General features: G+C 37.3%; 2 protein-coding genes across 5 annotated transcripts in view; one reads left to right on the top strand and one right to left on the bottom strand.

The window, feature by feature from the left end:
• Nucleotides 1–229: 229 nt before the first annotated feature.
• Nucleotides 230–16151, bottom strand: LOC144635333 (synaptotagmin-16-like). Of its 4 annotated transcripts, none has more exons than XM_078494446.1 (5): nucleotides 16046–16149; nucleotides 11503–11594; nucleotides 8187–8959; nucleotides 6857–7061; nucleotides 230–1186 (listed from the first exon to the last, which is right to left on the bottom strand). In XM_078494446.1, the coding sequence occupies exons 2-5, from the start codon at nucleotides 11516–11518 to the stop codon at nucleotides 867–869; spliced, it is 1314 nt and encodes a 437-aa protein (XP_078350572.1). In that variant the 5' UTR covers nucleotides 11519–11594; nucleotides 16046–16149; the 3' UTR covers nucleotides 230–866. The 4 variants fall into 4 exon arrangements, with proteins under 4 accessions (XP_078350572.1, XP_078350571.1, XP_078350574.1 ...); XM_078494445.1 differs by having other exon boundaries at nucleotides 11503–11597; nucleotides 16046–16140; XM_078494447.1 differs by lacking the exon at nucleotides 230–1186 and adding an exon at nucleotides 1629–5261 and having other exon boundaries at nucleotides 11503–11597; nucleotides 16046–16151.
• A 6863-nt stretch (nucleotides 16152–23014) lies between these two features.
• Nucleotides 23015–25335, top strand: part of LOC144635332 (nuclear RNA export factor 1-like) — a 31820-nt gene continuing 29499 nt past the window's right edge. The window contains exons 1-2 of the mRNA XM_078494444.1: nucleotides 23015–23144; nucleotides 23972–24128. Coding sequence (XP_078350570.1) covers nucleotides 23069–23144; nucleotides 23972–24128 — 233 coding nt within the window. The 5' untranslated portion in view covers nucleotides 23015–23068. The remainder of the gene's footprint in view (nucleotides 23145–23971; nucleotides 24129–25335) is intronic.

The raw sequence follows: 25335 nt of genomic DNA, 5'->3' as shown, positions 1-25335 counted from the left end.
CCCTGGTAATTACCAAATACATAAAGATGGTATTAAAATGTTTATTGCTTTGAAAATTTTAAACTTGGACTTGGTGAACACTTTAACTTGTACTAAATGGCATGGACTGTTTATAGCATCGTCCTAAATAACCATCTAAAATAGTTAAGTAGAATCCCCTTGAACCCCTAACTAAAAGAAAAGCTCCCCCTGCTCTGCAGTCACTGGTACCATAAGAAGACTGTTTCAATCAGATGTAAACTGCCCTTGCTTTTTATTCCATTAATTACACAGGAGTTACAGTATCCCTTTCCAACTACAATTTAAATCTACGTTAATTTTATCTAGACACATCCATTATCTTTTTCAATTGGCTAATCACTAAAAGAGACTTCACCACCATTTGACTCAAAATTCATTAAGTTTATACAAAATGTGTAGGAATTCATTCTAAAGGAAACATTATTAAATTTAACTACACATACCGCTGATTTTAAAGCGGCCTTCACACGACAAACTATTGGCCAACTCGTTTTGGCAAACTCAAGTTGGTGTGTGTGAACGACGCAACAACGGCAAACAAGTTGGCCAACTGTTGGCGATAAATACAACTTGTCTCTATTCTCATCGACAGTTTGCCAACTTGTTTGTCAACTGTTGTTATGTCGTTCACATACACCAACTTGAGTTTGCCAACATAAGTTTGTCAACTTTAGTTTGTTGTGTGAAGGCCGCTTACGAATTGCTTTGAAAAATGATAAATTTATTATAGACTAATAAATAAATACTAAATCAGTTCTTTCTTTTATAAGCCTATGTACAATATAAATAATAATATTTAAATAACACAAAATTTAATGTCAAATTCATAAATAGCCGTTGCAGTTCTAGTAATCCACAGCACTTAGAATATGCCACCTCTTTCTTGGCTGACCTTTAGCTTCTATCATTTCTTTCCAGTGTGCTTCTTCGTCTTCACCAGTGTTATCACGGCCCATTGAGAACCAGCCTATGATTTCCTTTCGCCTCATTTTTTTTATGTTGACCACAGAAAACATGAGGCTTACACTAGGCAGTTCAAATTCGATTATCTGGAATACAAAGTTCTCGTTGTACTCTGGGTCACACATGCTACGACGTATTGATGTTTTGCTTTTGGAGAGTTGCTGTCCAATAGAGTTAAACATTGCCACTTTAACATATGTATCTGAAAAAAAAAAAATGTGTCGATTTTGTGATTTAGGACTTACAAAACAGCATACACTTTAAACAAATATGTATGTATGGTCCTCCTAGGGGTAAAAGTGACAAGCAACGCAGCCCTTAATCATCTTGGCGACGGACACATACAGGAATCCCCATTAAAACAGCGACAAGCGACATCATTGCACTGAAATGCGTGATTGAAAGTTGTACATTTACCAATTATAGCTTAAACTGACAAGATAATTATACAAATTAAAAAATATTGCATAAGAATGACTTAGAATGCAGGAAATGTCATTTCTTCTCAGCTCAGATTTTCAAACATTCTTAGGGGAAGTCCTCCCCCAGTAGCACACGGGTCGCACTTTTGCATTGTCTGATGAAAATCCGGCAACGGCCCTCTGACAAAACAGTTACACGTAAATAAAAAGAAGACGCCAATGTTGTTTTTACATTTTTATTCATGAATTGCAATACTAAGGCGCGTTTACACGGCAGAGAAAATTGGGTACGGACCTCTCAAAAAATTGGTCCGGACCTTACCACTTTTGTAAAGAAACAGTCAAATTAAAACGGGGCCATAGGCGCCTATGGCCCCGTTTTTGACACACACGCCAAAAGGGGGCAACTCAAAGGGGAACCTTTATAGATATAAATATAACTCGGATGTGATTCTCCCATATTTGACTTATTTTAAAATGAAAAGCCAATTTGTCTCTCTTTCCGGTGATATAAGCTGATATTGAGCTCGATACCATAAATTCGCTTTGTTTTGGCGCATTCTGGCTTTTTCGAAAATAAATATTAATAGTATTTATCCAACATGAGAATGTGGTTCATAAGAGTGAAATCTTTTGAACGCCAAATTTTCTAAAAATAACATCAGCTTCCTTTAAATCTCTAATGTAAATGTCATTGTTCCGGAGCCAGGACAAGACTTGTTTCCAAAAATCGGAAGATTACTTGCAGGAACTGAAAGAGTAAGTGCTCGATGGATTCGTCCTTTTTGGCAGAAAGTTCAGTATATTACATAACGCCAAAAAGAAAAAAATTCTCATTTGTGAAAACAATATAGTTCAAAACTTTGTACTGAAATTCTCTCAGTTTGGATTCCAAGGTTGAGAAAATGCCAACGATGGTTACATCCTCAATGACTAAACCATGACCCAAGCTGCTGAGTTGCAGTAAAAAAGAACTCAGAATAAGAAAGGAAGACAAGCAAAACCATCTGTCCCTTATTTTAGAGGATATGGAAGCAAACAAGGAAAACGAAAACATAATTCCGCCGTTGGTTAGGCTGCAAGGCTCAGAAATGATCGTTGCAATGTGTTTGACATTTACGCAAAGAGGTTTGAATTGATGTGATGCTCTACCGAATGGACTGGGAAGTAACATTCATTGAGACCAAGCCACTATTTAGGCCTTCTCCACAATTACGTATATCACAACTTCACGAATATTATTTCTTTCATCTTGGTCACTTGTCATTTTATTCTTTCAGAACATGTCAAAATAATGCCATCTTCCGTAGAACAGTTTGTCAAGATATTTTAGCCGCTTGGGGGAGTTTCTGATTTATTTGCTAATTAAGGTGAAAAAACACCAAAGACGTAATATCAACAACAGCAAAGGATAGTTACTAGTGGAAACGATTTAGACGGATTATGAACCACAAATGTCAACAAATGGCGAAAGTTTTTTTTTAATGTGCAGTCCGTAACGTTGTTTCTTTGGAAGAAATCAATGGCTGTCTGGAGCCTAGGTTCAGTTTCCAGCTGTGGGTGTTTCGGTGCGCCCGCCCACATGTCTCCACGCGGGCGCACCGAAACACCCACGGCTGGAAACTGAGCCTACCAGCAGCCTGACCAGTGTTCAAATTTTGATACATTCCGCTAACGCGCGTAACAACAAACCGCCTAACGTAACGCACTACAAACCGCAATCCAGAAATGACGCAAAGAAGAACTCAAAACGGGGTCTTGGGAAGGACTCAAAACGGGGTCACTGTTAAATAAGTGCTACTTTTTTCGTCAGCCGTCCTTACTTCTGAAATCAGTTATTGTTAGCGGTGTATTAAGTTAAGTGAGCTGCATGTACCTCGTATAGTTTCTTTTCGTGTAGTATATAACCTCGTGTAGTATATATCCTAGTGTTAAAGATATAATTGCAGTCCACAACTTACAATTTTATGCAATTTCAAGCGAAAAATCAAGAACAATTGTCTTTTAAAGAGCAACGCGCTCGAGATTGAGTTCTATCATATCAGCGAATAAAAAAAACAGTAGAAGAACCAATCCGATTCGCGAATTTCTAGTAGAACACGGCTGAGTTTCTACTAAGAGATGATAGCTGACGGGAAGGCTTCATTAACTATCAACTCATAGTAATCTAGAGCGAAAAATCTAATAGGCCATTTCCGAGCCAACTTTTGCCTCATTTTCAAAATGGTCCTCCTGCGAAACTAATCAAATGAAAACGATTTTAAATGCATGAAAATTGACGCGCAGTTGAAATACATTTAAGATATATACCTTAAGGTTACTATTGTTAGCGGCTACTAATGTTAGCGATTTTTTTAGAATTTAGCGATTTTCGGAAAATTAAAAAAACCCGTAAATTTCACGAGTATTTCATTTGACCGAGACAATTTTTAGCAAATACTAAATTAAGCGTTTTTCTTCCAACTCGCTAAAATTGCCAGATTGCTAAAATTAGTAGCCGCAAACAATAGTTTCGCACGAAGACTCGTTTTGAAACAGAGGCAAAAAATAACTTGGAAATGGCCTATTGCTTTAATAGAACTCTAACTAAATTGCAATTATTTCTTAACATTTTAAGTATATTGTTAAACTTCACGCTTTAGCCCAGTAAAACAAACAGTGAAATATTTTTTTAATTACCGATTTGATATACATGTGACCTAATTACTGAACTTCGATTGTGTCAATCATTTTCAGTCTTCGAGCAATAGACAACAAATTCTCTCACATATCCATAACGTCCCAAGAAAGTGTAATCTGTTGAATAGCTGTTGCAGTCTAGAAATTCTACTAGAACTGACTCCATTGAAATTCCCACCACCCTGTACATAACAAAAATCCGTCTGTCTCAGTCTGTCGCTTGTACCACATTCTCTTGCTCATCGTCAACCGTGTCATCGGATGATCCCGGATAGGAATCACGGGATGACAAAACCGTTCCCGTCCTTATGTTAATTTTAAGTTAGTTTCAAACATCGTGACGAAGGTTGAATTAGCCACTCCGAAAAGCGCAAGTTTTTTGCTTTATATCTGCGATGGGTCAATGTCCCACGAATGGCCGTTGTGATGGCAAGATCGCACAGATGTGATTTGCGCAAGGGATAGCAAACATTGCCTCTCTCGACTCTTTAAATAGGTTAATGTCGAATAGAAAAGGCTTATTTTGTATTAGATTCAATGATAAAGTAGATTTTAAGATAAAATTCTAAAAAATATTTAATTAACTTATTTATTTTTTCATTGAAAGATTTTTATCATAATATGGAAGTTATCACCTTTTTACTTTACTTGTTTCAAATTATCCCTTCGTTGTACGAGAAACCCTCCAGTTAATTATTTATTTATTTTTTGTATTCAATTGTGCTAAGCTAGTATTATGCATAATAATGATTAGTAAAGAAATTTGAAACATAGTAAAGAAATTAAAAAAAAAACTACAAATGAACAGACGTTTCGGGCTTGGCCCTTCTTCATAATAATGATTAGTTGGCATTCCTTTCTACGCATCTGCTAAGGTGTGCCAGCGACTTATATTTTGTTCTTTTTCTTGAATCATGTCGTTCCAGTGTCTGATTTCTTCCTGCCCACTATAATTTTTTCCCAAGGAAAACCAGCCTATCATCTCTTTTTTCTTCCTCGCCTTTGATATTGCAATAACAGCAATTGTCAAAGTCACCAGTTGAAGATCTTTCTCAGATATTTCGTACATGAAACTCTCATTGTATTCGGGATCAGCCATGCTCTTCCTAATGGTAGTTTTACTTTTTGCAACTTGCTTGCCAGATGATGACAACAAAGTCACTTTCACGTATGTATCTGTTAGTGAATGAAAAATTGTGTCCGTTACGTATATGATGAATATGATTGTGATTTATCACTACATGAAATTGAGGGTTTATAAATATGCGTCAAGTGCTAGACTAAGAATTTAATTTTAGTGTTGTTAAATTACATTTTAAAGGGGCTAAATGTCCCTGGGCATACCGTAAGGTTTCGACATACATTTTACTTTTACACGAAGACTTTAGATCACTTTAGGATTACAAATTTATTTGATTCAGCTGTATGCTCTAATTTTGTCTCGTGCTTATTTTACTACGTTAGGGCCTGTTTACAAGGAGGTTGGGTTACCCTACTGCCAGGGTATGGGTGTCAAAGATAGCCCGGGTTTACTGTACTGTCCGGGACGCTTCAGTTAACCTTTTAAATAAAGAACGCAACGTTTAACTGAACGAATTTAGTGCCAATACCGACTTTCGCTTTAGTTACGCAGTTTATTAGGTTCCAGTAAAATCATAATTCAATTCCTAAGCTCAGTAACACCCAACACTATTTTTTAAGTTTGAAACGCGTTTGTTTATGTAGTGACTCAGTGGCGACAAACTTCCATTTCGAAAATATCGTGGCAAAGAGTTGCCGTCCCTTGCAGAACGTTGATAAAATTGCAAGGGTTGACCCAGTGCCAGGGTGACTCTAGCGGCCTTTTAAACACGTTGAAAAAAAATATATGAGCGAGTGCTAGGGTAACCCTTGGATTTGTCTTTGCATAAGCCATTCAATGATGCCATTGAAAAGTTCATAATATGTTGTACTCTTATCTGCTGTGTTTCTCTTTCTTTCTCCATATTTCTCTAATTAGCTGCTGAACGACTCTTTTTATAATCGACAGACTGCGAGTATTATTATTTTGGTCGTTGATTGTGCTGAGTAAAAAATTATGTTTCTGATGAGAAACCACGCAACTGTCGTGTGAGCGATCTTTTCGTTTGTCTTCTTTACACCGTTTATTTTGGCGCGAATACATGGTAACTATTTGGTTTTGTAATAATGGATATAAAGCACTTGAATGCCAAAAAACTTTTTAAACCAACATAATAAAAGATCTAAAAAGGATTCTTCTTAATGGTGAACAATTACCTATTCTAAAGAATGACAATGTTGCCATGAAGTATTGAAGTAAAACGGGTTGGTTTACCATTGAAAGAAATCAAGGTTTGGCTCAATGACAGTTTTTCCCATTTTGCAAGCACGGTGCTCCTCAAATAACGAAGACAGGCGTTAGCGAGGGAGACACTTGAAAGTAAAAATTAAAATTCTTTATATTAACCAGTCTAACCAACGTGAGATGAGCAAAGTTCACTCAGGTTTTGCCTGCCCGTTTGCTTTTTTGTAAGTTCTGCCAATCTCTGTTACCCCGGTTCCAGAGGTTTTCTCGTTTCTATTTCTCAAACAAATTTGAACTGCGAAGCGGCCAAAACAACTCGCAGAGCAACGAGCGAGAAAACAAGTTGTTATCGCTTTTTTCACCTCGCTCAGCTTGACCGCCGCTGTGAGCAGGGTATATTTTTTGTGCAAAACATCTGAAAGAAAGTATGACAAGTTATTAGTACACATACATATAGCTACTATACCTGGTGCACGTTGCATCGAGACATTTCGGAGGTTGCTCGCCTTTAGCACTTCTACAGTTAAACGACCAGTGAGAGATTGATAACAGAGAGAAACAAGCAATTCAGGTGCCCCGCTCTGTGCCATTGCTAGTGAAGACACTGAGCCATATGAACCATAACTTTTCACGCTTCCAGTATCTGACAGATCGTACATCGAATCAGAACTCTGCAACAGAGAAACAAAGATTTTTATTAGACGATCTAAACGGCAAAGTCACAAAAAGAGGAATAATAAATCTGATCTTGAATTTTCCTTAAATACAATTAGATTACAAAGGACAGTGACAGGGACCTAAGAAACGAGAAAGCCCCTTCCATATGATTTATATGACAGGCATTATTATAAAAAAACTAAACTCGAACAAATTAACGGGCATTTTTGATATTTTTAAAACCCTGAATTTGTTTTTTTTTATTTTGTGTGTGTGAACTGCGGTCCTTTGAAGGCGCGTTGACAGAAAATTCAAAGTTTTGGTTAAAAAAAGGTCGTTTCACAGGGTTCGGCGACATATGTATTGATGTGTGGATTATCATGATCCCCCTCGCATTACAGGCAGAAATTTTATAAACAATTACAGTACTTGTCAAGAGCGAAATTCCGAGTTAGGGAAAAGGCAGAGATGCTGATTAAAACGGTATTTGTCCTCGTATGGTAAACCAACATTTTTAACACGCTAAAACAGTTGCATGAGTCAGTTTTAAAAACGTCCAATATCTGGTCCCACGCACTCAGTGTTCCGGCCGAGAATCTGACATGTGCTTTTGTAGTGATCATGTGTCACCAACAATAAAACAATAGATGTTTAAATGCACCACCTTGTCATTGGTTCCACATGATTAAATCGCCAACTGGATTTGCATACAGCTTACTTCGTTCTTGACTATTTGTACGACCTCACAGCAATGTTCAGAAGCGTTCCTTTAAATTATGCTGACTACTGAACTTGAACCAAAATAAAAAAAATAAACTTGGTTCTAAGAAAAAAACAGCTAATTTGTCCGTGCCGTAAAACTGCATTTTGTCTTTTTGTTGAACGAAAACGAATGCAATGTCTACGGGGACGATCTATCAAAAGAAACTTTCCCCATGAGACAATTTTAGAATGCCGCACTCGATGTAAGCGATCTATGGGTATTATTATTGTTTTTCCCTTGGGCAGCTATCAGTCACGAAAATCGTGTTCATTTAGATAACCGAAGATACTTTTTAAGAAATTTACTTACAAAACTGCAAAGAGTGAAGGTAAACATATCGTACTGCACACAAATATAATTCAATCTTTCTACTTACGCTCAGGGCATTTCTTGGGGTAAGCGTTCGCCACAGCGCCTCTCCGTCGCCTTCCAAGTCGAATTCTGTCAGACTGATAGTCATTTCGCCTAACAATTTATCCCTTGTGAGTTTTTCGTGACCATACAGTCTAAACCTCAGGCCACTTTCATGTAAATCGCTTTGAGGAACTCGACTGAAAGTGAATGTTTCGTGAAAGTTCGGATTTGTTGCTGGTTTTGCTTTTGTTTTAAAGCGTTGCTTCTTTAAAGGCAACAGCACGACGCGAACTTGAACACTGGCTGCGCCCCCTCTTTGCTTTGTCGGTACATCTTCGGCGCGGATTACGGTTACCGCTAACTTTTCCGCTGTCGGGGCATAGCTTGCAGACACTTGCAGTCTCCCAGCCGTTGAAAGGAATTCCTCATGGCCGATATCAATTGCTTCACCATAAGCCGATACAGCTCTTCTTGCGCCGGCTGGGCTGTATTCACCGTCAGAGTATTTACCATACACTGAAGCACTGTCGCCGAGAGCAAGCTCACCATCCGACTTGCTCCCACTTGTATTAAAGCTACTTCTTCGGCTTGTTGCTTTCGAAGATGGCCCAACGTAGTCATCGTCTGTTTCGGTGCCATACGCCTCGCCGAGTTCCGCGTACCCTTTTTCCTCTGGCCTTTCCTCCGGTGGTTCGGTCTTAAAAAACATTCCAGCCTTCAAGCACTGATATAAAACCAGCAACAGAAGGCAACAACCGCCGATGACCGCCATAAAAACGATGGCCGGGGTTGGCACTAAAACATGAAGCAGAATCGAACTATTAGTAAAATAATCTTGAACTGAAAGGTATTATATTAAGATAAAAGGTTTGCAGTTTTGTTGATTGTACATACATCCCATATTGGCCTAGAAAAGCGACAGAACAGCGAGCGAGATCGACTAAGCTTTCGACATGTTACTAAAATGTTACGCCCCGCGACAGAAGTTTGGGAATCGTTGTCATTAGGTCCTTTGATCAAAGATCATGAATAATTTATTTCGAAGCGTGCGATCACAAGAATCAAAACAAGGCCAGGTGGTAGCAAATTCGAGGAAAAACGAGTAGCTTTAGTTGTGAGCCCATGCCGTGAATTAATTCTTGACAACCGGCAGCAAGTATTCACTGAGGAGTTTTTCAACGCTGTTAGTTTTATCTTTTAAACCCACTATTTCGACAATATTCATTTTAAACTGAAAAACTGGTTTAATAACATCGTTGTTTTTATTGGTTGAAACGTCACTTAGTCGACTTTTATAGCAATCAGTTTTAAGTTAACTAATTCTAATTATGTACAATTCTGTATCTGAATGTTTATTGATCAAGCATTGTGAAAAGAAAAACACCCTTCAGAATTATTTCGATATTTTGTGTTAGTTGAGTCAGGACTTTCATCAACGCACACTCGGCGAAACGCCTGACGAGCCCAAGGAACGTCTGCAAAGGAGGCTAACTCGGCTAAGAACCAGGCTTAGAACAATCCTGCCCGGGTCAGGCAATAGGATCTTTACAATACAGATCAAGCACAGCAAGCTCCGTACTAACCTCCCATGCAGTCCTTTATAGGGGCGATCGTGGGTGCTCATTTGCCCCTCATTTGTGGCAAAAATCCAGTTGGTGTGACCGTTGCATGATGGAAAGAAATTTTCCGAATATACCGACCAACCGGATGGGATTTCGCTTACCATTTAACTACCGGGCGTTCCGTCCCGCTCACTCGATTTGGCGCGAAATTTAGTTTTTTGTCTATATAATTAAAAATAACTGAATATTTTGAGGTAGAAAACAAACTTTTTGAAGAAGAAGACGGGATGATGCTGTTGTATTGAGTGCTGTTGGCTGTTCCATGAGACGCGATTTAAAAAGAATACAAGGTTATTTTTTAGAGTTTACCCTAAACTAAAACTGCTTAACAGAATTTCATCTTTTCTCAGCCGCGATATTTTGCTCAGGATCTACAAGCAGACTGTACTACCTTTATTAGATTATGGTTGTGTTGTATGGGGCGAATGCAGCAAACAGAACGCACAACGTTTAGAGCGCCTGCAAAACCAAGCAATGCGAATAATATTGCATGCTGACCGTAAGACATGTACTCAGGAGATGCGCATCAAATTACAGCTATTATCACTTCACAGTAGACGTCTTTTCATCAAGCTACAATATGTTTACAAGATAATTAACAACATTAACTGCCCTAAGCAGTTGACAGGTTATTTAATGAAACGATCGCAGAGACATTGTCGATCTTTTAGAGATCCAACACTATTAGATCTACCACAAGTTAACACCAAATGTGGACAGACCTCGTTTAGGTTTTCGGCTGCGAGTGCCTGGAACAAACTGCCAAGAGAGATTCGCGAGCTCGCAACACTTACACAATTTAAAGGCAAAACATACAGTCATCTCATGAACATGGACAGTGCAAATCACACGTGTACAATTTAAATTTTAATTTTTTGTATATATATTCACAGTTTTTTAGATTTGTAATTTTAAATTTTATGCTAGTAATTTTTTATGCTTTTAAATTTTATGCTTTGTAAATTTTATGCTTTTATACTGGTCACCGATTGATACCAGTCAATCTCCTTGATTGACTGACCGGTTTTCCAGGATAAATAAAGTTATTATTATTATTATTATTATTATTATTTTGAGGTAACTGTTCCCACCTACGCACCGAGTGAATTTCAAATTCATGAAAACGTGTAATTTCGTAACTGGTCAATTTTAAACCGAACTCATGACATTTGTCAAATTGTCCTCTTGTCGAGTCCAGTTGAGAAAGGTACGGTAATTACAGTCCTAACCTTGATATTTCTTTTAACAACGAACGTGAAATTATTGATTCTTCAGGGGTTTTTTGCACGCTAGCGTTATCTCAATCAGCGAAAAGTCATCACGGTATACAAGCTCAGACTGGTAAATCCAGCAACCATTGCAGCTAATTCATATGCGCGTCTTCTTTGCCAGTTTGTCCCAAATGAACTAACATTTTGTTTGGGCAATCCTTTTGCTTAGTTTTTTTATTTTTTTTTTTTTTTTTCCTTTATTTTATCCCTGATTAGTATCTTGTCTACTGCCTAGGTAAACACCTCTCGTGAAAACACGGGGTAACTTGCGCTCTTACTACTCATAAGCATTTTACACAGACTAAATTTTAATTATGCGCGCTTAGGCCTTTTATAAAATAGCGTTAATGACGATAAGGAACACGGTTTTTTGTTGAGAATTTCGAGAGACCTCGGGGCGGAGCCTCCCCATAATGAATGGCAAAAAATAATAAAATGATCCTACCTGGAGGGAAAACCATCTCTTATCTTGTAGTTTCAGCCCTCTTTGGCGTGAGGATTCTTGTCACTCTGATCTCAATAAGGATTTCAAGTCACCTACTTCGAAGTACAATTACAAAATACAGAACTTGTTAGGACTTGTAATGTAATATCCCGGATGTTATATCTACATTGCAGAAGTAAATATCTGAAATATCACGACTTTCAACTCCATACAGTACAGCAAGCAGCACTGAGAAACCTTAGCTGTCTGCTCCTAGATAGACTGATCGCATGAGGGATCATGTAGGCAACAGTTACAGTCAAAGCGCACTTCACAAATGAAGGTCGCAAAGGACCCTCTCTCATTAATGAATCCATACAGTAGGGAAATCCCGTGAGAAGGTGTTATCTTTTAAAAATTTATTACTCTGAATTTTGAATATCGACTTCTTTAAAACTTGTCAGATATATTGGATATGACGAAATTACATTTTTATCTCCATTCCTTTACCATTACTTGACTTACTTTAACGTTTCTCACCGGATGAAAGACATTCAAACCGGGCTAAAAATTGCAATTGCTTGAACGGCTTAACACTGCAAGGATCATTTCATTCATTTCACCAAATATAAGTGCCGGACAGCACTATGGTTAGCACGTGATTCAAGAGCCGTTCTTTAATAGTCTTAAGAAAGTATGGAAATTTTATAAAGCTGTCATGTCCTTATCAAGTCTCAGTAGGTATAGTTTTAAAGGGACTGTTTCACGACTTGGCGCATGTGCAAGCTATAACGTAAACTCATTAGATTCCACTTTTTAATAAGAGTCAACTTTTAATAAGAGTCAATTGAAGTGAAAATTTCCCGGTCATTTGCAAAAAAATGGCAATAGAGGGGTTATTTTTCTTAAGTATCTTATAAACTTAATTATAAACCACATGTATTGTATCCCTAAAAACTCGACCTAAATTAACGTTTGTGTGAATGTATAGGCTGTTAACATTATTTTTGTAGAACATCATACTTGTAATTTTATATTTTTACCTTTTTAGCTTAATGTTAAAGGTCAAATGAACCAAAATTTCGACATTCTTTCTCATTACAGAATACTGTAAAGTTTAAGAGTCTAAGTCAGTTTGAGTAATACAAGTAATTCTGAAAGGACCTAAGAAAAAAAAGTGTTTTTTTTTCTGAGAAATTTGGTTCGTTGGTAGTTATTTTTTTACCACATTTTTACCACTAATGGTAGTTATTTTTTACCACATTAAAATCAAGGTTAAAAGATTAACAATTATTAAAGCACAGAGTAAAATTATAAGCCTACTGCGATCGGATGTTTTCTGAAACACCGGATGGCGTTAAAAATCATCAGCTTGGCATAGAACAAAAAGTTTTGTTCCACACCCGACCGTAAATGCAGTATTTTAGTGTGTGTGTGTGTGTGGAGGGGGGGGGGGGGGGGTTCACGTAATCAAGACGTTTGCGGCTTGAAACCTGGTATAGGTATGAACGCGAAATACTTTGAAGGCCAAAAGCTAAGCTTTAATTTTCTGCTTTTATCTAAGTACAAAAAATAATTTGTGCACAAATATTTAATTTGACACAAAGTATATCTATTTATTTGACATCACGCAGTGTAAAGATTTCAACGAATAATTCGTGTCGTTTTCAGCTAAAGACAAATTCGATAGTGAAAACACATACAAAGCGTTTATCGACTGTCTCCACGGGGCACGGACACTGTGAAGTTTGTTTCTATTTCCCGTTTTTGGTCAGAGGTAAGGTTTATTTAGCTGGTACCTATATTTAGTGCTCAAAATTTACAGTTTAATATGCGTCAAACCCAAAAACACATGTCAAAAAACCATGAAAATTTCATCGTTCATTAAGACCTATTTGGTACAAAAATTAAACTAAAAAATTGAAATTCTCCATACTTGCCATGACAAACCAACGAAATAAAAGTGCTTATAAACATGATAAAGTTTCTTACTTCTAACTTCCTACATTTAGCAAACTGAAAGCCGAACTGACAGTTGAACCGAGTTCCCGTGGGGAGTTTTTCTGTTCTTCGGCGTATTTTCTTTTCTGGTCAAAAAGAAAATAGTTGGGACTGCATTCTCTGGTCAAGTCCTCGTTTCAAAAGGCCAACCAATGGCAGGACCTTGAGTAGATTGCAAAGGTAAGATATCTGAAATATTTGTTTGCTTTGGCGTGCATTGTTATCGATAATTTTTAAGGTTTATTTGATTTCCTTTTTTCCTTCGCGACTTGCCAGCTTGAGTTGTGGCCATTTCTCTTTGCCACTTCTGCTTATAACATCGGCAAAGTGCATTTGATTTCTAGCTGTTGAACGGATGTTTCGGGGCTAAAGTGCATTGATTCTGTTGATTTCTAGCTGTTGAACGGATGTTTCGGGGCTAAAGTGCATGTTGTAGTTTACCAGGTATGCTCACCGATAGCAGTTTCTTAAAAAAGAATTAAAAAGTGGACTATCTAAAATCCTTGTTTTGCTTTTGATTATATTTATGTCATGCCATTTATAATAAGACAGTGACGGTATTTCCATTTGAACGGGAAGTCAGAATTCTAAAAGAATTTCTATCCAATTGCTTATTTTAGCTGATCTAAAATATTCTGTCCGATAAGTTGCTTTACATGTACACTTCAATACGGAAATGTCTCACAATCTTCAGCATTGACTTCACGTGGAAATCAATCCCTGGGCCTTTTTGTTGCTAAATGAGCAGGGGTGGCTGTGGGGCTTAGCCCCCAATATTTCCGAAAAAAAAAAGTTTTCTTAGAGAAGAGTCTCTAAAGCCCCCCACTTTAAGTCACTAATCACCCCCCTCCCCCTAATAAGAAAAATGCTCCGCGGTCCCTGTGACGAAGTTGAATATAATGGTCCAAAATGATTTAATCTATTTATTTTATCATATTGTATGTCTGTTATTTATTTAAATTTGTACTTTAAACAAATAAAAAAAAATAAAAAATAAAATAAAGAATGTAATTTCTTGGAACACTGTAAAACGTCATCGTCTGTGCATTCATGTATGCGTACCGTATATTCAACTTGCAATATCTCTGCAATGCAAAGTTCAATTACTTTGAAACTTCACAATACATTTATTTGGTTCATAATCAACAAATTGGGCCAAAATAAAAAATCGAAATTTTAGTTAATTTGACCTTAAAACAGTGTTTTATCGAATAAGGCATAACGGTACTCCAACACTATTAAGTATAAGGAATGGCCCCTACTGACGTTTTTCGTCTCATTTCTGTCGGTAAGTGCTAATGTGAGAAAAATAGGAGAAGGAGTTGAGGGAATGCATGAATTAGAAGTTTTCAAACTCTTACAACGAGAATTTACTAATCTTTTTGTGTGTTTTTTTTTTAATATATCCAATTTATTCATTTGGCGGTTTGGTTTATTCTCCTCGTATTTCTTAAGTTTTCGTTTTCCTTCAGTCCTGCGTATTCAATGCTACGATCTTAATATTTCAGGGAGTTAAACATGAAAGTTCCATTTCGGGACTAACATTTAAGACCATTGAACTCTTGCAGCTTTGCGGACCACACGAAAAGATATTTGTTTGAATAACTGATTGGCATGTTTGAAGAGAATCGGTCAAAACTTACTTCATCCAACTGCTTATGAATTCATAAGATACCATGTGGCGAACAACTGTTGTATACCCAATCAAAAACAGATTTAAAGCCAATGCCACCGTAAGCAATGCCTTCAACAGAAGAGTTTCTTATGACAATTCATTAGAAATTCATGCCATCAAATCAAGATCAACTCCTCGTCTAAGTTTTTTCTTGTTTATAAAACAGTACCGTGAATTTTTTTTCGTTATTGAGTGGGTTTTCTTTTCCCTCAGTGATAAATTGTTAATAGGCTAATTTTGATAGTCCTCTTATCATACATTAAATCAAGATTTTCCAATACCATGCATGTTAATTCTCTGAAACCCATTTTTGTCGCTGAAGATCTCAATAAAAGATCTTCAGATTCTGTGGAATGTCTGCCACGACTGAACAGTTTATTATTGAACCACATGTTTTCAGTTGTGATTATCGTCATGATATTCACCCTGAACCTCTCATGCACTGACATAAATACCGGTACTTTTTCGTTTTCTTTGGAAATAACTAAATTCCTTAAAAAAAGAACTTTGTCTCAGTGCTGGTGGACCTTTTTTTCTGCTTATTTAAAAATGGGATTCAAGATACACAAAGGAAAAGCGAACGAAATATTGCTTTTATCAAATAAATTGTTAATTAGATACGTCGTGCCACAAAGTTTTTTCAGGGCTCAAGATGGGTGCTAACTCTTGTGTTTTCTTTTTTCTTCTTCAAGAAATTAAATCCTCAGAAACCTTCTTAGATAGCTCAACACTGAAGACAGATTTTCACAACAGTACTTGGAATTGTTTTTTTAGTTGCAGGATTGTACCGGAAAGCGAGCGCTTGGCGCCCACGGCCTTGATCTCATTATATTCAAATACATGCTACAACAAAAGCAATCTCGCGTACAAAATTAAATGTCCAATTACCTGATGAAATCTGAAGAATGGTGGCCTTTACAAGTAGTTTTCCATCTTTTATTCCCAAAGCTGGCCTCCGTGGAAATGAAACGGACATCTGTGCTGTGAAGTAATCTCTTGTTGTCTTTGGTGATAAATAACAAATTGATGAAGCGAAATCCACCAATAATACGAGAGTTTCTTTTCACGAAACTTGAATATTAATAGTGTAAATTCCGGCCCAACAAAGGTGTGGGCGAAGAAGAAAAAAGAAAACAACAACGATGAAAATTGTAAGATTTGTGAAATATTTCAACCAAAGCACTATTTATGTCAGTATACGGACTAGCGAGTCACTTGTTAGTATAGAAGCGTGTTTACATTCACTCACTCATAAAATCAAAAGCTCGAAGCCAGAATTTTAATAGCCTGCGAATACAGCCGTCTCTCATTCGCGTCCCACGCGAATGAGAGACGGCTGTATTCGCAGGCTAGAATTTTAAATATCCTTTTTAAAGGTCACTGCAATCTGGTTTTCGTGTGAAAATTACTTCGTGGTTTGTAGATTTTGATGGGGGTTTGGAAGTGAGGTACGCGGGCTTACGGTATGTTGTTTTCGTTCTTAACTTAATAAGCTTCAAGTTGTTAAAAAAACGAAAAACAAAACTAAAAACTTGCTTGTCCGCCAGGTTATTACTGCACTTCTGTTCATACCCAGTACCTAGATCAAATTTCTCTCAATTTTTATACGAGTGCTGTGGATCTGTTTACTATAAAATTTCAACGTAGAGCACATTCCTGTTGCTGAAAGAAGAACAAACAGTACATCCAAATATTTGTGCAAGCAGCGTGGCCGAGTGGTGAGGGCGCTGGGCTTGAACGGAGATCTCGGGTTCAAATCCTGTTCACTCGCTGGTGTGTTCTCGGTAGTTTCCAGTTCAACTCTTCGGCTATGTTTGTAAATGGCGAACAGGTCTGAGATTTTGACCATGTTATGTTTGATTCAGTGTTTTTATTTTTTACTTTGGTCCTGAAAAGCCTCGCTAGAAGAGTAAGCAAGTCTTCCTCCTCCACCTCACCATTATCATGCATCATCATCATTATTATAAAAAGGCCAAAAACATTTGCCAGAATTTCGCGGATCCAGACCTTCAGATAAGGGGGAGGGGATCATACGGACCCTAGAATAAGGGGGAAGGGGTGCTCTCGAAAAGAATTTTCTGTCTGGGCCCTTTGGCCCTCTATTTGTTTAAAGAAGAAGGTGGGCCCCCGGCCCCCCTGGCCCCTCTCCTAGATCCGGCACTGTAGCATCATACTGTAGATAGATAGGTACACGAAGATCGCATGGTTACTCTACAAAGAAACGGATGTTGACAAACATATACAAAACATCTCATTCTTTGAGTATTTCTTATTCCAGAAATTAGTTCTTTGTTGGGGTTCTAAATTTGCCTTTCCGCAATGTGTCTCTTCCTTTGATGTTAAAGAAAGTTTTTAGAAAGCTTACTAGAGCCTTGAATTCCGTCTTGATAACGACGATTCGAAAGAACTAACCGATCGGCCGTAACTCCTCAATCTGCCGTGGCACTGAGCTGTATCCAGCGAAAAGGCCCAACTGACTTCCCAAGACACTCCTTAGGCACTCGATCCTGATTGCCATCGAACACGACGTGAGATGAGATAGAGGGGCGGGATTTGCAGTGATACACAAGTCTGACTACCTACAACTAACTATGGAAAGACCTCTCGAAAGCTTCCATCAATGATACAATCAAATTGTAGGAGATGAAGAAGAAGGTATCCTGACTTCCTGTTTAAGAAATGCGTAAGGGACAGAACCAGAGAAAGGGCTTAGTTTCTATACTGTCCGTAAATTCTACCAAAGTACCAAAGACCATTGCAAACTGTCCGCATAACAGGTTTCAGATAAGGAGCGCCTGGCTATATTTTGCTATCAGCAACACAAACATTCAATTACGCCCCAGCTAAACACAAAACTAAAACCTCTATCCCTGAATCGGTAAACAAGAAACTGACACGTTTAAATCTATGGAAGGAATTCGTAACTTGAAGTTCGAAAACGAGGAAACTTTGGTGTCGTATGATGTGCTATTTACTAACGTACCCTCCCTCACAAGGCTTGCACAAACAACTGGTTCCAGGCAACATACAATTTGAATATTACTAGAGAACGGATCTTGTCAATTTCCTCAGCGTAGCTACGGAAGGCCAACTGTTTGAACTTTCAGTTCAGTGGTGCATTGTGCTGAGCTCAACGGACTGACGGCGGTCCCTTATTAGCTGATACTCTTACCGTGCCTTTGGCCAGTAGGAAGTAACGCGCATCCCTCAGTGAAATTTACGATGGTATTGAAAGCAATGGGATGCTCCACTTTCTTTTTCTTAGAGTTAGCGGACAAGTTAGCAAGCGGCTCTCTTTCAGCTTTTTTATTCTATACTTTATTTTGCCTTCCATAGTTCATTACATCACATATGACCTAAAATTAAAGTATAATTCATAATAATTAAGCGAGGCAGATCTAAATGTCTTGTCGATGGATTAGGGATTTGTTTCATATACATATTTCACTTTCTTTAACCCTTAGAATCCTAAGGTTCTGGTATTTTTTAAGCAGTTTTCTGGGCTCAAACTAATCTGTCGAATTTCGTGATTGCATATAAGAAGCTCAAGTAAAAATGTGTGCTGTTTCAAAACACTGAGGGCTTAAAGTTTCATTGTGACGTCAGCATTCAACCGTTTCTTTCTTGTTGAGCGAGCATACGGGCTCGAATCTGGCGAATATTTCGTTTATAAGTGTTTTTTTCGAGTCATTTTCCACTGCAGAAGCCCCCCGGCTGGCATCATTAAGCTAGAATGGTGGGTAGAGGCCAGCATCTGAAAGAAACCAGAGGTGAGAGATGATTTTGTCTTGATTGGAACGCCAGAAATATTCGAATCAAAAGATGGCGGTTCATTGGTAAAGTTGTCTCTCTGGCCGTTCTGTGGGTGGATTCCAAGACCTGCCAAGGCATTTTGGACGAGTTCTGACTTCCAAAGAATGCAATCGGCGCAACATTTTGCCGGCAGGATTGGGTGGCTCGACACTTATAAAATTTTTTCCCAAGCATCCCTTTCGGTCAGCAACGAGGAAATTACAGGTTTGCAAGCATAGCTCTAATCGAGTAGTAATTGCTGAGTCTGCTGAATGATTGATGGGAAATTTCCTTGGTGAACGGAAGGGAATAGGGTCAAAGTTTGCTGCAAATGTATATTTTTGAAGTCAGAATTATTTTTTCATTAAAAAAATGGAGGCAAAGATGTGTGTTTTTTGTTGTTGTCCTGACTGTTACGTAGAAAACGGGCATTTTCAGATTTGCTGCTGAACAAACAACCATACGCAACAGAAATCAAGAGTTTTAGTCAGTTAGTTGGCTTTTCAGTAAAGCTATGAAAATTATCACTTTGCCATAAAAAGCAGTCATTACTATCATGTGCCCAGATATGTAAAAGCTAGAGCTTTTTCAATCACTGCTGGTATTTTCTACGCACATATGCGTTGTTAGGACTTAAAGGGTTAAGTGCTGATACAATTCTCAGTATTTTGAACATATAAACATATAAACAATTTTTTGAAAAGATTGTAAGAATTTATGTTTCTAATCTCGCTCGGTAGACTGTTCCATACAATAGCTCCCCTATATCTCATAGAAAATTTGGCATAATGTTTTCTTTTAAATTCATACGTGCATTATAGGAATGTAAGTTATCAATAGTAATATAAAAGTTATTAAAAATGCTGGAAGCTTGTTATGGTAATATGAATGATGTGAAAACTTGTTTTAACAGTATAATTTGAGAAGATTTGTTAGCAATTTTTTTCTTTTCGTGACAGTATAACTACAGTATTCCGGAAATTTCGGTTTAAAATCGAATGGAATGGTAAATTTTTTAAAAACAAGTTTCAAAAAACTTTCTCAGTTGTTCTTTTTTTCAGAAAAATTCTGAAATTTATGTTTCATTTAGCATTACTATTATTATTATTATTATTATTATTATTATTATTATTATTTTGCTACACAGTTTTGTTTCTCCAACTGCCGAACAGATTCATTATTAAGAAATAGAACTGAAAGATGGTGGCGACAGGCCTTTACCAGAAGCGTCCCGACTTTTGTCTTCTTTACGTGATAATCCCCGAAAAATGTTGCAAATCGCAACTTTGGAGGTTAAAGAACGATTCAAACATTTTATAATGTTTACAGGGAGCAACTACAGAATTCAGGGCCACTTTGAATTGGTCCACCTCATTTACATGTACTAGCGCCACGATTAACAATCGGTTAGGCACTCCGATTTAGCAAGCAATCGGGAGGCTTCTCACAAAAATGTGGGTTTGTGTTCTTTGTGGCTTCTTTTGTCAACGAGCGTCAAGCGTAGAAACTTTCAATAGAATGTTAGAGTGAATTTACATGTCCATACTTTTGCTCCAACGATTTTCTTGAAACTTGGCTTTGTATTAAATTAATATAAGCTGATCAGTCCAGAAATGTCAGCAAAGTTTTTTACTCAAATGAGAATTGTCAAAAATGTGGACATAACATTAACACTATTTTTCACAAGTTGAATCGAATTGAATCATGTCATTACTGAATGATAGGCAAAGTTTTCCCAAAATTCCACAGCTGCCACAGCCATCACATCAAAGGAAAAAGAGTTACTTTGTCGCAAAGTCATGCATAGACGAATGCGCCCGTGTTCGACGAGGTAAAGCTGTCACTATCATCTTATCTTATAAAAGAAAACGCTGAGGAATTAAAACGTCTGCAGGCCGAGTATGACGAATATTACGATTATATTACCCAAGGAGCGATTATACGTTCGCGTGCAAATTGGTACGAAAAGTCCAATAAAAGGAAATGTAGTGTACGGAAAATTATCACTACCGATGGAAAATTAACATCAAACCCTAAGACTATATTGAGTGAATTGGAGTCGTTTTATTCCACCGTACTTATAGCAGAAATAATAGTCGTCTGTCAGAATCATCCTTTGTCAATGATTCAGCAGAAATACCAAAATTATCTGAGTTACGGTCTGCGTGTGAAGGAAAAATAACACAAAATGAGTTCTATTCAGTTTTACAATTCTTTCAAAAAATAAAACTCCGGGGAACGATGGATTAACCATCGAGTTTTACATGGCTTTTTGGCCTTTGATTAGAAAATATTTGGTTGATAGTATCAATTACTCATATGAGTTTGGCGAACTTTCAAACTCGCAAAAACAAGCAATTATAACACTAATTGAAAAGAAAGGGAAAGATAAGAGAATGATAAAGAACTGGCGTCCAATTTCGTTAATCACTGATGTTGATGCAAAAATAATTTCCAAAGCATTGGCGAAACGATTAGAAAAGGTCTTACCCGCAATAATACACTCTAATCAGAATGCTTTTGTCAAAGGCGGGTCTATCTTCGACGCAGTCAGAACAATCGATTACATTGTTGATTACACAAAACGGAATGGTCTGTCGGGTTTGTTGGTAGCAATAGATTTTGAGAAAGCTTTCGATACGCTCAATTTTAATTTCCTTATTAGGACACTGCACAATTTTAACTTCGGCCCTTCTTTTAATTATTTGGATTCGTGTGCTGTATAAGAATGTGTCTAGTTGCATAATGAATAATGGATTTACCACTGCTCCTTTTTCTTTAAGTAGGGGGGTGAGACAGGGAGACCCACTCTCTCCCTACCTATTCATCACCGCGCTTGAAACTTTAGCTTTACAAATAAGAATGGATAGCCAAATCCAGGGGTTCAAAATAGGAGAGGAAATCGTGAAGTTGTCATTATTTGCGGATGACATGACGTGTGTTCTTAGGGATCGTAACGAGTATACTGCATTGCTTCGTATTCTTGAGAATTTTGGAAACCAGTCTGGCTTACAGGTTAATCACGAAAAAACTGAAATACTAGCCCTTGGGAATAGCACTATCAAGCAGGTAGACTTTGCAAAGCACAATGTGTGTGAGATTATTAAAATTTTAGGGGTGCACTGCATTTTGGATATGACTTAAAACAAAGGGACACTTTAAAAAGGGAGACTTAATTTTTGGGAAATTTAACAGTGCAGATGACTTTACTATAATTAACCATATGTTATTGTTGGGTAAACATTATATCTATTCTATGAAGTGCCAAAAGAACTTGCCAAATCTCTCAGGTTTTATTGCAAGAGCTCGACGTATATATAGTATTGAGCTTCATATTGCTAGGGAGAATAACAAATTAGACAAACATCTTAAGAAATGGGAGAAACTAATAAAAGTACTTACGTTAACGTAGTGTGATATTTTAAATATGTGGTTACGAGAGTGGGTGTACGCATTGTGATATATGTAAATCTAGGATTTGTTTTTGAGTTGTTACAATTTTCTTTTAGTTTTCAGTATTTTGTTATTCTTTGTTGTTTCTTTTCTTTTTCTCCTTTTTTTTTGTTTTTAACTTATTTTTCTTGTCTATAAGCACATTGTTATTAATTACACTTGCAGTAGCACAATGTAATCTTCGTATTTTGTAATCTTTATATCTTGTAACTTAAATCAATAAAAAAACATTAAAAAAAATCTTATCTCATCACGCTAGTAGGCGCATAAGGCCGAGAACGGTACAGCTCCCTAAAAGAAGCCCTAAATCGAACCCGAACTACACCGAATATAAGGGACTAAGGGACATCATTGGGATTTCAGAATGTGGCTGTTGGTTGTTTTAACCGGGCGGCCGAATTAACAGAGTTTTATTACAAAAAAAAATATACATGGGAGTTTTGCTGGGTCGAAAAGAAGTGACGGTGAGGTGACCATAAGGCGGGTTTTCACTGTACCATAAATCCGACCCTATCTACAGATCATGTACATCGATATACGTACGAATTGCGGACCTATTCCCTGTTTTTATTTCCAGGCCTTTTAGGCCACTATTTGGAGAAGGCGAGGTTACTTATTGATTATCGCTGCGGACTGAATCTTGCAGATTGAACATCCAAAAAGAAAATGTCGAGGAACTTATTTGACAAGGCAGTTCAGGATGCGGCAGTGGGATCCGAAGATGGCTCCAGAAGTTTTAGAGGTACGTGTAATGAAATTTCAGGCTAAACCACAGAGTACAGGGCCACTTTTGAAGACGGATAGACTTGGTGGAATGGTGGCTCGTTTCAGTCGTTTGGCTCGGTGGTCACTTCCGAGCCAAACGAGCCACTAAATCTAAATTATTTAGACTTTATTTATTGTAAATTGTCGGGACATGTATGTGGTCTAACTCCAAGTCCATTTTTTAGATATTTTAATAAGGTTTTGTTAAGTTGCCGGAATGCTTTGTAAGACTGACATGTCAAACAAACACCCTTGGATTTTGGCAGGTTCATCAAACTACAGTTTGGGATAATTTAAAAGGTTTCAATACAGACATGCTTTACTGTTCTTCTCAGTGTAACCAATTGATTAATAATCAATACTCGCGCGTGATGTGAATTGTCGATACTGTTAGTTATTTTAGTATGTTTTGTAATTGTTTTGTCATATGCTGAATAAAATTTAAAAAAAAAAAAAAAAAAAAAAAAAAAAAAAATCAATACTGATTTATCAGGTATCTATTGATAAATGAGTATTAATCATTACCCTTTTTCTAGTACAGTTTGCTTTCACAAATATGAAAGGTCTTATCAGAAATGAAAACAAAAGACAGGGTAACAGCCAATGTTTTTGAAGAAAGAGTTATAAAAGTTTCACAAGTGATGGAGCCTGAAAGCTTTGCAGTATTAGTAAAATCAACTGCTGCTCATACTTTAAAATTCTTTGATTTGCATAACATTAAACATCAGTTCATTCACGTGATGCAAAACATTAGTAGACTCATAGAGGCCTTTCCTTTTTTTCTTTTCACATTATTCTTTAAAGAATCATATAAGCAAACTGGGGGACGATCTTTCCGTGGCCGTTACAGAGGCAGAAGCAGAGGCAGAAGTCGTGGTAGCTATCCTCATCCCAGGTCTCACTTGAATGATGATGAAGACATTGACATGGACGGAGGAAGCCAAAAATCATTTTCAAGATTGTAAGTATTACCGGTAGTAAATTTGAAAAGGCTCTTTGCATTAACTGGTTACACATGATACAAAATCTCCAAGCTGGATAGCAAGAATTTAAATTTTTTAAAAAGGCCTTTGCTTTTTTTCTTTTCTAGCATAATATTTGATTTGAGAACCTGCTGGAACATTAAAAGGAAAAAATAAAATCATTGAAGTCATTTTGTTTTTGGAGGCTGTTGCTTTCTTTTGCTATCTAGCAAATCAGAGGATTTTTCACCAAGTGCCTCCAGGTTAATGCAAAGGGCTTGTATGATTTTAAAAGACTAGCCACGATTTTTGCTTGAAACGTTTTATAAAAAAGCTTTTCAACTTATGCTTGCAAAGAAGCTCTTATTTTTTAATCAGGGCTCAAAGAATAGAAATGATATCACACTCACAAAAATGAATTAATGAAGGACTTAGTTATTAACCCCTTGCCTACCAAGGACATATATATACATCCTCTCTGTTGTCACGCAACGACCAAGGACGTATATATATACGTCCTCAACCAAAGGACAGCACTGAAAGCCTGGTTGTTCGCAATGCCTTGAATAAATCATCTCCAGTTGTTGAGAAAGGTCTGGCACTACTTTCAAGACACCGCTGACCTAATAAAATTGCTTTTCACGCAGACAATTTACAAAATGGCGGCTCGTGTGCGTGAAGACAGAATCGACACAGATGAAACTATTGCTGAAATTTTTGCCAATCGCGACTCTGATGTAAGCGATTTAAGTCACAGCGAATTTAAGCCAAGTGATTCTGAAGAGTCTGAACAAAAAGATGAAGAAGGTGGTGAAGAAGAAGCCTTGATCGATCGAAGAAATTGAACCTCCAAATGCACATGGTCAATGAGTTCGCCAGAGAGCTGTACCGGTCAACCGTACAGTAAGAGAATGCGTAAAAGGGAGAGAAACTCGTTTTAAATGCTTAATCTAGATGTACTTTAAGATTTTATCTGAATGGATGCCATTGCCTAGCCAAAATTTAGAATCTCATTAAAAATTCAATATGGCCGCCGGTTGCTTGGTGTGTTTGGCTCTGGTAGGCAAGGGGTTAATATTCCCTTGAATTTTACATTTTGTACCTTAAATCTTTGGAAAAACCTGCTACCTGCTTTAACCAACAAGATTGAAGTGCACTGTGAACATGAAGGCCCTGTTGCTACATCTTACACTAAATTTTGTGTAT

The sequence above is a fragment of the Oculina patagonica genome, chromosome 13 (assembly GCF_052425735.1).
Source record: "Oculina patagonica isolate OP01 chromosome 13, crgOcupat, whole genome shotgun sequence".
NCBI classification, from domain to species: Eukaryota; Metazoa; Cnidaria; class Anthozoa; order Scleractinia; family Oculinidae; genus Oculina; species Oculina patagonica.
This window is presented reverse-complemented; position numbering and strand designations above follow the sequence as displayed.

What these genes read in the sequence shown, in the direction of transcription:
- LOC144635333 (XM_078494446.1), bottom strand. An exon ending in CCCCAAGAAATGCCCTGAGC is followed by an intron (nt 7,062 to 8,186) that starts GTAAGTAGAAAG and finishes TCTCTGTTGCAG; the next exon opens with AGTTCTGATTCGATGTACGA. An exon ending in CTCGATGCAACGTGCACCAG is followed by an intron (nt 1,187 to 6,856) that starts GTATAGTAGCTA and finishes TTTTTTTTTCAG; the next exon opens with ATACATATGTTAAAGTGGCA.